This window comes from Aulonocara sp. 'chitande type north' Nkhata Bay, linkage group LG9, assembly GCF_057382095.1.
Source record: "Aulonocara sp. 'chitande type north' Nkhata Bay isolate Kocher_YH1m ecotype deep benthic linkage group LG9, A_spYH_male_GT1.1, whole genome shotgun sequence".
NCBI lineage: Eukaryota > Metazoa > Chordata > Actinopteri > Cichliformes > Cichlidae > Aulonocara > Aulonocara sp. 'chitande type north' Nkhata Bay.
Genome location: NC_141352.1, coordinates 33,018,251 through 33,031,714, shown reverse-complemented (window position 1 = coordinate 33,031,714; position 13,464 = coordinate 33,018,251). Strand labels below are relative to the sequence as shown.

Here is a 13,464-nt window from a genome sequence, read left to right as displayed (position 1 = left end):
ATTAGAATAAAAAGCAACATAAAAACAAGCAGTTTACACAATCGTAAAAGCATAAGACATAAACTAATTTAAAAGAGCAGAGTGGAGAGGTTATGTGGGATAAGCTATTTTGAACAAGTGAGTTTTGAGTTGGGACTTAAAGAGAGAGAAGGAAGAGATATTTCTTAAATCAGGAGGTAGGGGATTCCAGAGTCGTGGAGCAGAGCAGCTGAAAGCCCTGCTCCCCATGGTGGCAAGACGGGGGGAGGGGACGGAGAGTGAAAGGGAAGAAGTAGATCGACGTAGTAGTAGTAGTACAACGAGATGGGGCGGCGATCTTAACCAGATCAGAAAGATATGGAGGGCAGAGATGATGAATAGCCTTAAATGTGTACAAGAGTATTTTGAAATTGATACGATATTTGACCGGGAGCCAATGAAGCTACTGCAGAACAGGAGTAATGTGGTGGATAGAAGGGGTCCTGGTGATGATACGGGCAGCAGAGTTCTGGACGCGTTGAAGCTTGTGGATGGATTTTTGAGTATAAAAATAACCTGAATAAATACAAATAAAGGGAAAGAGCTGTCCAGACCTCTGTCTCTGACCATCTGTGTTAACACTTGAAATCGGAAACATGTAAATGTAACAAACATGTTAAAACATAAGAAATCAGGAAGGGGCAAAAAAAGCATTTTGCTAAAAAAAGATTTAGAGCAGAAGTTTTTAAAATGAAGATATATTGCATTTATTTACAATTAAAAACACACAGAGCAGAAAGTGTGTTACTGTTTTACATCCACAGACACACAAGAAAAGAAGCCGGCAACATGAGGTCAAGTTATGGCAATTTTATTTGTGTATTTCAGTACATGTATTCAGAATAGAGTTTTTAAAAACAAACAAACGTCCCAAGTCAAGTTTGGGGGGATTTTTGTGAAAGAAAGGTTGAGAGAGGGGGAAGGAGGAAGAAACTATTGCTCTCCTTAAACTTGATGCTGCTGGGTCAGTTTTTTCTCAGCAGTCTGCTCCAGAATCCACTCCTGTCCTCGGCTTTCTTTTCTTTTTCTTTTGCCTTCAGCTCTTTTAAGGTTTTGTTTAGCTGCTCCTCGGCGTCTTTAAATGCTTCTTTCAGCTGCTGTTTGGCCAGTTTGACTTTCTGTTTCAGGAGCTCTTTAGCTTCCTTTTTGTGCTTTTGCATTTCTTTAAGTGCATCTTTGCAGCCTTTCTTGGTCACCTCAGAGGCTGTCGTTTCTTTCTTGAATACCTTCACCTCAATTTTCTCTTCTGCAAGTTCTTCTTGCACTTTCATCAGTTTCTTCTTCAGAGTTTCACTTTCCTGTTTTGCCTCCCATTTTCCATGTGTCTCTTTTTCTATTTCTTCCTCTGTTTCCAGCAACTTCTTCCTCATGTTTTGAGTGAAACTCTTTGTATTTTCCATTTCTTTCTTTGCTTCCTGTATTTTAAATTTCTCTTCCTCCAACACTTTTTGAGCTTCCAACAATTCTTTCTTCATATTTTCAATCTCATTTTCTGCCTCATGTTTACGTTTTTTCTCCTCTTGAAGTTGTTGCTTTACATGCAGTAATTCCTTCCTGAGTATTTCAGCTTCAGCCATTACATTTTCAGCTTCTTGTGTTGCCAACTGCATTTTCCTTTTCTCCCCTTCAAAAGCTTCCTGCACCTCCTGTAATTCCTGCATCACATTTTCTGCCTCCTTCTTTGCAGTTTGATATTTATTTTTAGCTTCTTGTGCTGTGCTTTTCTCTTCCTGCAATGCTTTTTGAGCTTCCAACAGTTCTTTCTTGATGTTTTCATTCTCATTTTCTGCTTGTTGTTTTCCCATCTTCTCTCCTTTAAGCTTTAGACCCACATGCAGTAATTCCTTCAATACTACTTCGGTTTCAAACTTTGAATTTTTAGCTTCTTCTCTTGATTCTTCTGCCACTTCTTTTAATTTGACATTTTCAGCCTGTATTATTTGAAATTCTTCTCGTAGTTTAATCAGCTCAGACTGTTCTGTACTGTATGGTGACGCACTCACCAATCCTCTTCTCGATCTCCCTTGATTCATTTTGGCCTTTTAAACAAAGGAACCAAAGTTTTGTAGAGAAGTGAAGTTTTCGATGTGTTTTTTTCTTCAACCGTCGTCTGTCCTGCACAGAGATGCTGCTGTAGATGTGTCTCTAGCTGTGTCTGGATAAAATGAAAAATGCTGTAACTAAGTGCTTGTGTTGCACAGTTCTACAAAACATTCCATTCCATGCATGCTCCGCCCACATGGTCAGGAATGTCAGGTGCTGCATCACCAAATGCTGCTCCCGTTGCCTAGCAATAACAGCTGTTTACTTTTTGGGGTCTGGTTCATTATTTAATAAAGAAAACATGTCCAAGTATTGCAACCATGGTGCTGAGGCTCAGTGCATATTCTAGCCTGCTGTGTGGGTGGGCAGCTAGAAATCACTGGTGGGCAACATGAGAGAGGAGAAAACTGGAGCAGCCAAGCAGGGAGCTGCAGGTTGCTGGTTTGAGTCTCTGTTCAAATGCTGGTGTCTCCTCTCTCTGAGATGTTTGCAAACAGTCCCAGATAAAACAATAAGGACAATAAACAAACACGTGACTAAACTAACAATTATGACACTGATATGTTTCATGTGATGGCCTCTATACAGCAGTCACTGCAAGCATCCACATCAGCACACTTACTTTTCTTTAAGCAGGCGTGCTGGGGTCCTCCTAAGGAAAGTTTGAGAACTTCATTTCCTTCATGCTGGTGAACTTTTTACCAAATATTTTCATCAAAGCTTCTCCATCACTGACAGCGATTGTTTGGATCTTCACACTCATCTCCATGAACCCTAAAAATTGAGTTTCACTTTGCTCATATAATGCCAGGAGTGTCTCCATATTCCACAAACGTCTATGCAAACATGTAACAGTATCCCATATTCATATAAATATTATTGATATTATAACAAAAGCTGTCTCCACCACAATTGTCCCAAGTGCTTTTTTAAAACAGGATTTTAAACCAGAGGATTTCCCTAAAGCTTAATTTTTTTAATATTTTGTAGACAACAACAGAATCATTTCAGAAAAACTCAAAATGACTGGTGTCAATATTATTTGCCCCACAAAAAAGGTCAAATATAAAAAAATATTGCAAATATTGCACAGTGAAAAGGCACTACAGCTCAGTTGTTCCCACTCGCCTTTGTCCTCCTGTTTCCCCTCCCTCTCCCCTCCAACGAAGAGTTAAACAGTTTGATGGCGTGTGGGACAAAGGAGTTTTTAAGCCTGTTGGTTCTTGACTTTGAGAGAAGCAACCTGTCGCTGAATAGGCTCCTCTGATTATTTACGAGCATGTGCAGAGGATGCCCAGCATTTTCCATAATGTCCAGCAGTTTCTTTAATGTCCTTTTCTCTCCCACTATCACCAAAGTGTCCAGCTTCATGCCGACCACAGAGCTAGCCTTCCTGATTCGTTTTTCCAGCCTGGATGAGTCCTTTGCTGTGCTGCTCCCCCAGCTGTTTCTGGTTCTGTTTTGGTTAAGTCCTAAGAAGTCCTGATTTTGAACTGTTGTAGTCCTGTTTTGAGGGGAGAGATGATGAATGGCCTTAAATGTGTACAAGAGTATTTTGAAATTGATACGATATTTGACCGGGAGCCAATGAAGCTACTGCAGAACAGGAGTAATGTGGTGGATAGAAGGGGTCCTGGTGATGATACGGGCAGCAGAGTTCTGGACGCGTTGAAGCTTGTGGATGGATTTTTGAGTATAAAAATAACCTGAATAAATACAAATAAAGGGAAAGAGCTGTCCAGACCTCTGTCTCTGACCATCTGTGTTAACACTTGAAATCGGAAACATGTAAATGTAACAAACATGTTAAAACATAAGAAATCAGGAAGGGGCAAAAAAAGCATTTTGCTAAAAAAAGATTTAGAGCAGAAGTTTTTAAAATGAAGATATATTGCATTTATTTACAATTAAAAACACACAGAGCAGAAAGTGTGTTACTGTTTTACATCCACAGACACACAAGAAAAGAAGCCGGCAACATGAGGTCAAGTTATGGCAATTTTATTTGTGTATTTCAGTACATGTATTCAGAATAGAGTTTTTAAAAACAAACAAACGTCCCAAGTCAAGTTTGGGGGGATTTTTGTGAAAGAAAGGTTGAGAGAGGGGGAAGGAGGAAGAAACTATTGCTCTCCTTAAACTTGATGCTGCTGGGTCAGTTTTTTCTCAGCAGTCTGCTCCAGAATCCACTCCTGTCCTCGGCTTTCTTTTCTTTTTCTTTTGCCTTCAGCTCTTTTAAGGTTTTGTTTAGCTGCTCCTCGGCGTCTTTAAATGCTTCTTTCAGCTGCTGTTTGGCCAGTTTGACTTTCTGTTTCAGGAGCTCTTTAGCTTCCTTTTTGTGCTTTTGCATTTCTTTAAGTGCATCTTTGCAGCCTTTCTTGGTCACCTCAGAGGCTGTCGTTTCTTTCTTGAATACCTTCAACTCAATTTTCTCTTCTGCAAGTTCTTCTTGCACTTTCATCAGTTTCTTCTTCAGAGTTTCACTTTCCTGTTTTGCCTCCCATTTTCCATGTGTCTCTTTTTCTATTTCTTCCTCTGTTTCCAGCAACTTCTTCCTCATGTTTTGAGTGAAACTCTTTGTATTTTCCATTTCTTTCTTTGCTTCCTGTATTTTAAATTTCTCTTCCTCCAACACTTTTTGAGCTTCCAACAATTCTTTCTTCATATTTTCAATCTCATTTTCTGCCTCATGTTTACGTTTTTTCTCCTCTTGAAGTTGTTGCTTTACATGCAGTAATTCCTTCCTGAGTATTTCAGCTTCAGCCATTACATTTTCAGCTTCTTGTGTTGCCAACTGCATTTTCCTTTTCTCCCCTTCAAAAGCTTCCTGCACCTCCTGTAATTCCTGCATCACATTTTCTGCCTCCTTCTTTGCAGTTTGATATTTATTTTTAGCTTCTTGTGCTGTGCTTTTCTCTTCCTGCAATGCTTTTTGAGCTTCCAACAGTTCTTTCTTGATGTTTTCATTCTCATTTTCTGCTTGTTGTTTTCCCATCTTCTCTCCTTTAAGCTTTAGACCCACATGCAGTAATTCCTTCAATACTACTTCGGTTTCAAACTTTGAATTTTTAGCTTCTCCTCTTGATTCTTCTGCCACTTCTTTTAATTTGACATTTTCAGCCTGTATTATTTGAAATTCTTCTCGTAGTTTAATCAGCTCAGACTGTTCTGTACTGTATGGTGACGCACTCACCAATCCTCTTCTCGATCTCCCTTGATTCATTTTGGCCTTTTAAACAAAGGAACCAAAGTTTTGTAGAGAAGTGAAGTTTTCGATGTGTTTTTTTCTTCAACCGTCGTCTGTCCTGCACAGAGATGCTGCTGTAGATGTGTCTCTAGCTGTGTCTGGATACAATGAACAATGCTGTAACTAAGTGCTTGTGTTGCACAGTTCTACAAAACATTCCATTCCATGCATGCTCCGCCCACATGGTCAGGAATGTCAGGTGCTGCATCACCAAATGCTGCTCCCGTTGCCTAGCAATAACAGCTGTTTACTTTTTGGGGTCTGGTTCATTATTTAACAAAGAAAACATGTCCAAGTATTGCAACCATGGTGCTGAGGCTCAGTGCATATTCTAGCCTGCTGTGTGGGTGGGCAGCTAGAAATCACTGGTGGGCAACATGAGAGAGGAGAAAACTGGAGCAGCCAAGCAGGGAGCTGCAGGTTGCTGGTTTGAGTCTCTGTTCAGATGCTGGTGTCTCCTCTCTCTGAGATGTTTGCAAACAGTCCCAGATAAAACAATAAGGATAATAAACAAACACGTGACTAAACTAACAATTATGACACTGATATGTTTCATGTGATGGCCTCTATACAGCAGTCACTGCAAGCATCCACATCAGCACACTTACTTTTCTTTAAGCAGGCGTGCTGGGGTCCTCCTAAGGAAAGTTTGAGAACTTCATTTCCTTCATGCTGGTGAACTTTTTACCAAATATTTTCATCAAAGCTTCTCCATCACTGACAGCGATTGTTTGGATCTTCACACTCATCTCCATGAACCCTAAAAATTGAGTTTCACTTTGCTCATATAATGCCAGGAGTGTCTCCATATTCCACAAACGTCTATGCAAACATGTAACAGTATCCCATATTCATATAAATATTATTGATATTATAACAAAAGCTGTCTCCACCACAATTGTCCCAAGTGCTTTTTTAAAACAGGATTTTAAACCAGAGGATTTCCCTAAAGCTTAATTTTTTTAATATTTTGTAGACAACAACAGAATCATTTCAGAAAAACTCAAAATGACTGGTGTCAATATTATTTGCCCCACAAAAAAGGTCAAATATAAAAAAATATTGCAAATATTGCACAGTGAAAAGGCACTACAGCTCAGTTGTTCCCACTCGCCTTTGTCCTCCTGTTTCCCCTCCCTCTCCCCTCCAACGAAGAGTTAAACAGTTTGATGGCGTGTGGGACAAAGGAGTTTTTAAGCCTGTTGGTTCTTGACTTTGAGAGAAGCAACCTGTCGCTGAATAGGCTCCTCTGATTATTTACGAGCATGTGCAGAGGATGCCCAGCATTTTCCATAATGTCCAGCAGTTTCTTTAATGTCCTTTTCTCTCCCACTATCACCAAAGTGTCCAGCTTCATGCCGACCACAGAGCTAGCCTTCCTGATTCGTTTTTCCAGCCTGGATGAGTCCTTTGCTGTGCTGCTCCCCCAGCTGTTTCTGGTTCTGTTTTGGTTAAGTCCTAAGAAGTCCTGATTTTGAACTGTTGTAGTCCTGTTTTGAGGGGAGAGATGATGAATGGCCTTAAATGTGTACAAGAGTATTTTGAAATTGATACGATATTTGACCGGGAGCCAATGAAGCTGCTGCAGAACAGGAGTAATGTGGTGGATAGAAGGGGTCCTGGTGATGATACGGGCAGCAGAGTTCTGGACGCGTTGAAGCTTGTGGATGGATTTTTGAGTATAAAAATAACCTGAATAAATACAAATAAAGGGAAAGAGCTGTCCAGACCTCTGTCTCTGACCATCTGTGTTAACACTTGAAATCGGAAACATGTAAATGTAACAAACATGTTAAAACATAAGAAATCAGGAAGGGGCAAAAAAAGCATTTTGCTAAAAAAAGATTTAGAGCAGAAGTTTTTAAAATGAAGATATATTGCATTTATTTACAATTAAAAACACACAGAGCAGAAAGTGTGTTACTGTTTTACATCCACAGACACACAAGAAAAGAAGCCGGCAACGTGAGGTCAAGTTATGGCAATTTTATTTGTGTATTTCAGTACATGTATTCAGAATAGAGTTTTTAAAAACAAACAAACGTCCCAAGTCAAGTTTGGGGGGATTTTTGTGAAAGAAAGGTTGAGAGAGGGGGAAGGAGGAAGAAACTATTGCTCTCCTTAAACTTGATGCTGCTGGGTCAGTTTTTTCTCAGCAGTCTGCTCCAGAATCCACTCCTGTCCTCGGCTTTCTTTTCTTTTTCTTTTGCCTTCAGCTCTTTTAAGGTTTTGTTTAGCTGCTCCTCGGCGTCTTTAAATGCTTCTTTCAGCTGCTGTTTGGCCAGTTTGACTTTCTGTTTCAGGAGCTCTTTAGCTTCCTTTTTGTGCTTTTGCATTTCTTTAAGTGCATCTTTGCAGCCTTTCTTGGTCACCTCAGAGGCTGTCGTTTCTTTCTTGAATACCTTCAACTCAATTTTCTCTTCTGCAAGTTCTTCTTGCACTTTCATCAGTTTCTTCTTCAGAGTTTCACTTTCCTGTTTTGCCTCCCATTTTCCATGTGTCTCTTTTTCTATTTCTTCCTCTGTTTCCAGCAACTTCTTCCTCATGTTTTGAGTGAAACTCTTTGTATTTTCCATTTCTTTCTTTGCTTCCTGTATTTTAAATTTCTCTTCCTCCAACACTTTTTGAGCTTCCAACAATTCTTTCTTCATATTTTCAATCTCATTTTCTGCCTCATGTTTACGTTTTTTCTCCTCTTGAAGTTGTTGCTTTACATGCAGTAATTCCTTCCTGAGTATTTCAGCTTCAGCCATTACATTTTCAGCTTCTTGTGTTGCCAACTGCATTTTCCTTTTCTCCCCTTCAAAAGCTTCCTGCACCTCCTGTAATTCCTGCATCACATTTCCTGCCTCCTTCTTTGCAGTTTGATATTTATTTTTAGCTTCTTGTGCTGTGCTTTTCTCTTCCTGCAATGCTTTTTGAGCTTCCAACAGTTCTTTCTTGATGTTTTCATTCTCATTTTCTGCTTGTTGTTTTCCCATCTTCTCTCCTTTAAGCTTTAGACCCACATGCAGTAATTCCTTCAATACTACTTCGGTTTCAAACTTTGAATTTTTAGCTTCTTCTCTTGATTCTTCTGCCACTTCTTTTAATTTGACATTTTCAGCCTGTATTATTTGAAATTCTTCTCGTAGTTTAATCAGCTCAGACTGTTCTGTACTGTATGGTGACGCACTCACCAATCCTCTTCTCGATCTCCCTTGATTCATTTTGGCCTTTTAAACAAAGGAACCAAAGTTTTGTAGAGAAGTGAAGTTTTCGATGTGTTTTTTTCTTCAACCGTCGTCTGTCCTGCACAGAGATGCTGCTGTAGATGTGTCTCTAGCTGTGTCTGGATAAAATGAAAAATGCTGTAACTAAGTGCTTGTGTTGCACAGTTCTACGAAACATTCCATTCCATGCATGCTCCGCCCACATGGTCAGGAATGTCAGGTGCTGCATCACCAAATGCTGCTCCCGTTGCCTAGCAATAACAGCTGTTTACTTTTTGGGGTCTGGTTCATTATTTAATAAAGAAAACATGTCCAAGTATTGCAACCATGGTGCTGAGGCTCAGTGCATATTCTAGCCTGCTGTGTGGGTGGGCAGCTAGAAATCACTGGTGGGCAACATGAGAGAGGAGAAAACTGGAGCAGCCAAGCAGGGAGCTGCAGGTTGCTGGTTTGAGTCTCTGTTTAGATGCTGGTGTCTCCTCTCTCTGAGATGTCTGCAAACAGTCCCAGATAAAACAATAAGGACAATAAACAAACACGTGACTAAACTAACAATTATGACACTGATATGTTTCATGTGATGGCCTCTATACAGCAGTCACTGCAAGCATCCACATCAGCACACTTACTTTTCTTTAAGCAGGCGTGCTGGGGTCCTCCTAAGGAAAGTTTGAGAACTTCATTTCCTTCATGCTGGTGAACTTTTTACCAAATATTTTCATCAAAGCTTCTCCATCACTGACAGCGATTGTTTGGATCTTCACACTCATCTCCATGAACCCTAAAAATTGAGTTTCACTTTGCTCATATAATGCCAGGAGTGTCTCCATATTCCACAAACGTCTATGCAAACATGTAACAGTATCCCATATTCATATAAATATTATTGATATTATAACAAAAGCTGTCTCCACCACAATTGTCCCAAGTGCTTTTTTTAAAACAGGATTTTAAACCAGAGGATTTCCCTAAAGCTTAATTTTTTTAATATTTTGTAGACAACAACAGAATCATTTCAGAAAAACTCAAAATGACTGGTGTCAATATTATTTGCCCCACAAAAAAGGTCAAATATAAAAAAATATTGCAAATATTGCACAGTGAAAAGGCACTACAGCTCAGTTGTTCCCACTCGCCTTTGTCCTCCTGTTTCCCCTCCCTCTCCCCTCCAACGAAGAGTTAAACAGTTTGATGGCGTGTGGGACAAAGGAGTTTTTAAGCCTGTTGGTTCTTGACTTTGAGAGAAGCAACCTGTCGCTGAATAGGCTCCTCTGATTATTTACGAGCATGTGCAGAGGATGCCCAGCATTTTCCATAATGTCCAGCAGTTTCTTTAATGTCCTTTTCTCTCCCACTATCACCAAAGTGTCCAGCTTCATGCCGACCACAGAGCTAGCCTTCCTGATTCGTTTTTCCAGCCTGGATGAGTCCTTTGCTGTGCTGCTCCCCCAGCTGTTTCTGGTTCTGTTTTGGTTAAGTCCTAAGAAGTCCTGATTTTGAACTGTTGTAGTCCTGTTTTGAGGGGAGAGATGATGAATGGCCTTAAATGTGTACAAGAGTATTTTGAAATTGATACGATATTTGACTGGGAGCCAATGAAGCTGCTGCAGAACAGGAGTAATGTGGTGGATAGAAGGGGTCCTGGTGATGATACGGGCAGCAGAGTTCTGGACGCGTTGAAGCTTGTGGATGGATTTTTGAGTATAAAAATCAGAAATCCTGGGAAATGCTTGAATTCTAATGTCGTCTTTTCGAGGTTTGAAAAGTGTTTGAATTTCAGATGTGGTGCTTGAAAGTTCTTGAAAATGTAACTGTATTTCAAAAGCAAAATTTCCCCGCCTGGGCTGCCTTGCATCTGTTTCAAAGTGTGAAACGGGGATGAGTGCGCTAACATACCTGCAGGTTGCTGTTTTAATGAGTGTTTGATGGAAAACAACAATGGCGGAGTTTGCTCTGTCCGGTCACATGATAGGTGAGTCCTAGTAAATAATTTTCCAGTATGTGTACGTTACACACGCTATTTTTTTAAAAAAAATTATGATTATTATTTTGCTATCAAACTCGCTGGAGAAATGATTGAAATGCACTGAGTGTGATGCAGTATGGCAGCGCTATTATGGAATATGCTGTGAAAAGCAAAGTTGTCACCAAGTACTGTTTATATTTGTGTGTATTGCTGCAGCTCTTTTGAGTATTAATTTGTGCCTTTGGGTGAAATAATGGTAATATGAGGGACTGATCTATATGGTCACAAAGAATAGCCACTTGTTTCTGTGCTACCAAAGTTCCCCGGCTTTCATTCAAAATGTGTTTATCACCAGCACCTACACATTAAACTACTTAAACAGTCAGTGCTGTTCTCCATGCCTGTCTGACTTGATGTTATTAGCACAAACACTTTAAAGATGATCATTTAGGACTTCAGCAATAATACAGACAGCAATGTAGTTAGCAATGAAACAGTTTTATTGGGAATTAACTTAAAAAACAAACAAACAAACAAACATCTGTCTCCTATTTGTTGTCACACAGGAAAGAAGCATCAATATCTGATGAGAAGACTTATTTCTTTATTTTTCATTTTTCATTTTTTTTTCAAGAGGAGAAGAATATCTCTAACAAGTTAATTTGTTCACATTTTCACATCTTAATTTTTAAGTGAAATGTGTATTTTGAGTTTATACACTATGTATTAGGGCTGGGCGATATGGCCTAAAATCCATATCGCGGTATAATTTGAAGCACGTGCGTAACGATATATATCGCGATATATTCTTTTCTTCTGTATAACGTATTTTCTACACTATAAGGCACACTTAAAATCCTTTAATTTTCTCAAAAATCAAGAGTGTGCCTTATGTATGAATTCTGGTTGTGCTTACTGACCTCGAACCAATTTTGGTGTGCAGAAATCTGTTAGAAAATGTTTTGATGGATCGTCAGAGCATTACGGCTGCCGTGGTGAGGAGCTTCGCGGAGCAATCTGGGTCCAAAACTCCATCCCCTTCAAGTCCCAAAGTCAAACGAACACTGAGAGTTAAAAACGGTCTAAATTCTTTCATCTTTAATAAAATCATCAGCGTTGCTGCTTTACCAGGTGTAACAATTAAGTTTAACATCCATGCATCCATGAAAACAGAAGTTATTGAATTTAACGGAGTTACAAGTTAGCAGGAAGTTAGCTCGCTAGTTTCCACCTAAACATTTCATACCATGTTCTGACTGAGAGATTAATGAAACTAATTAAAACGTACAGCTCTGCTACCACTACCAACATAAATGAAGACAGAAAACTAAACAGCAGTGGCGTTTGCAGGGTTACTGAAGTTGGACTACCTGGTGTTTAATGTTGTGCTACGTGATTGCTAGCAACACAGCTATGTTAGCATAACATTAGCACAGTGAAGCTGGAGGATGAACGCCAACTTTTTTTCCACTCGATAAAAGTTAACGTGAGGGATTCTGGTGGTCAGGGACAAATGCAATCGCATAGCAGGATGCTATACATGGGGCAAACTTCAGTCAGGAGAACAACTGAGATTATTCATCCACAATACGAGGTTAGTCATTAATATACTGCAACAATATGGGAATAGAACAGATGTGAGAGAATTCAACATTAATGATTCAATGTTAGGAAGTGGAGGAAGCGCAGTTTTTGGCTTTCCCCATATTTAAAAAGTGCTTCATCTCTTTGCTATGACTGCCGCCTGCCATAATTTGCAGATGATAATGGTTGTAGCCGCTGCGATGCTTTCGACCAAAACAGCCGCAGCTTGATGACATCATCAACTTGCGCTGTCGCGATAGAGCGGTATAGTCAAAATCTCTATCGTTGGCCAAATTTATATCATCGTATATCGTTTATATCGCCCACCCCTACTATGTGTATAAGGTGTGTTTTTCTATGTCCTAACAAAAGGGGAGCTAAGGTGTCTTTTCACATGGTCTTACTGAGGTGATGCTAATTGAAACATGCATTCTTTTCTTTTTTTTGGCACGGGGGCTGGAAAAGCTTGAAAAGGGACCTTGAAAGTGCTTAAAAAGTGCTTGAATTTGACCCTGAAAAAGGCGTATGAACCCTGTAACTGTTAGATTTGATTTATTATTATTGAATATATTAGACAATTATAGAAATATATAATAGGAAACAGCAACAGGAAATATAAAAAAGTGCAGACCTGGTAAACATTTATTACTATTCAGGGCTCGCAAAATCGCTAGCCCGACGTCCCGGAGTTTGCAATATCTGCGGTCGGGCGACAAAAATCTATCTCAGCCTCGCCCGTCGGGCTATATGATAACCCGACAGGCGGGGCTGAGATAGATAGGGTTGGGCGATATATCGAGTTTTTAAAAAATATCGATATATTTTTATACGAGATGTAATATGTGACAATATCCTTTATATCAATATAGTTGTGGAGCCATAAGTTTGTCGCTCTTTCGTCCACTTTTGTCTTTATGCAACTTTACTCGACCTCGCCTCTCTCCTTCACTGAACACAACTCCCCCTCCTCCCCCATCGCTTCACCTGCAGGCAACGACAAGATGAACACAGCAAATCTCCGTTAACGAGTTACTGCGCATCGCCCTGTGCGTGGGGCTGGACAGCGTCAACGTGTTAACGAGCTAACCATGCTAACGGATTTTAGGCTGCCTAAAATCCTTTCATTCTCTCAAAACTTGACAGCGCGCCTTTTGTATGAATTCTGGTTGTGCTTGATCACCGCGAACCGATTTTATGTGGTACACAGCGCTCAGCAATCTGTCAAAAAATGTTTTAGTACGACTTTGGTGAGCTACGGAGCTGCACCGCTTGATGCATTGTCGGAGCATTACGGCTACCGAGGAGCCTCGCGTAGTAATACGTACTGTGCTTCAACGTAATATTACCGTATTGTGTGTGTATAAGGACCATAAATGGCACCTGTTAAGAGAAAT

The 13,464-nt window shown here is 39.9% G+C and overlaps 1 protein-coding gene across 1 annotated transcript; it reads right to left on the bottom strand.

Annotated features, from left to right (window-relative positions):
• Positions 1-819: 819 nt before the first annotated feature.
• LOC147322564 (uncharacterized) lies at positions 820-2,183 on the bottom strand. The gene has a single exon (XM_086305219.1). The coding sequence runs from the start codon at positions 2,049-2,051 to the stop codon at positions 984-986; it is 1,068 nt and encodes a 355-aa protein (XP_086161345.1). The 5' UTR covers positions 2,052-2,183; the 3' UTR covers positions 820-983.
• Between the last annotated feature and the right edge of the window lie 11,281 nt (positions 2,184-13,464).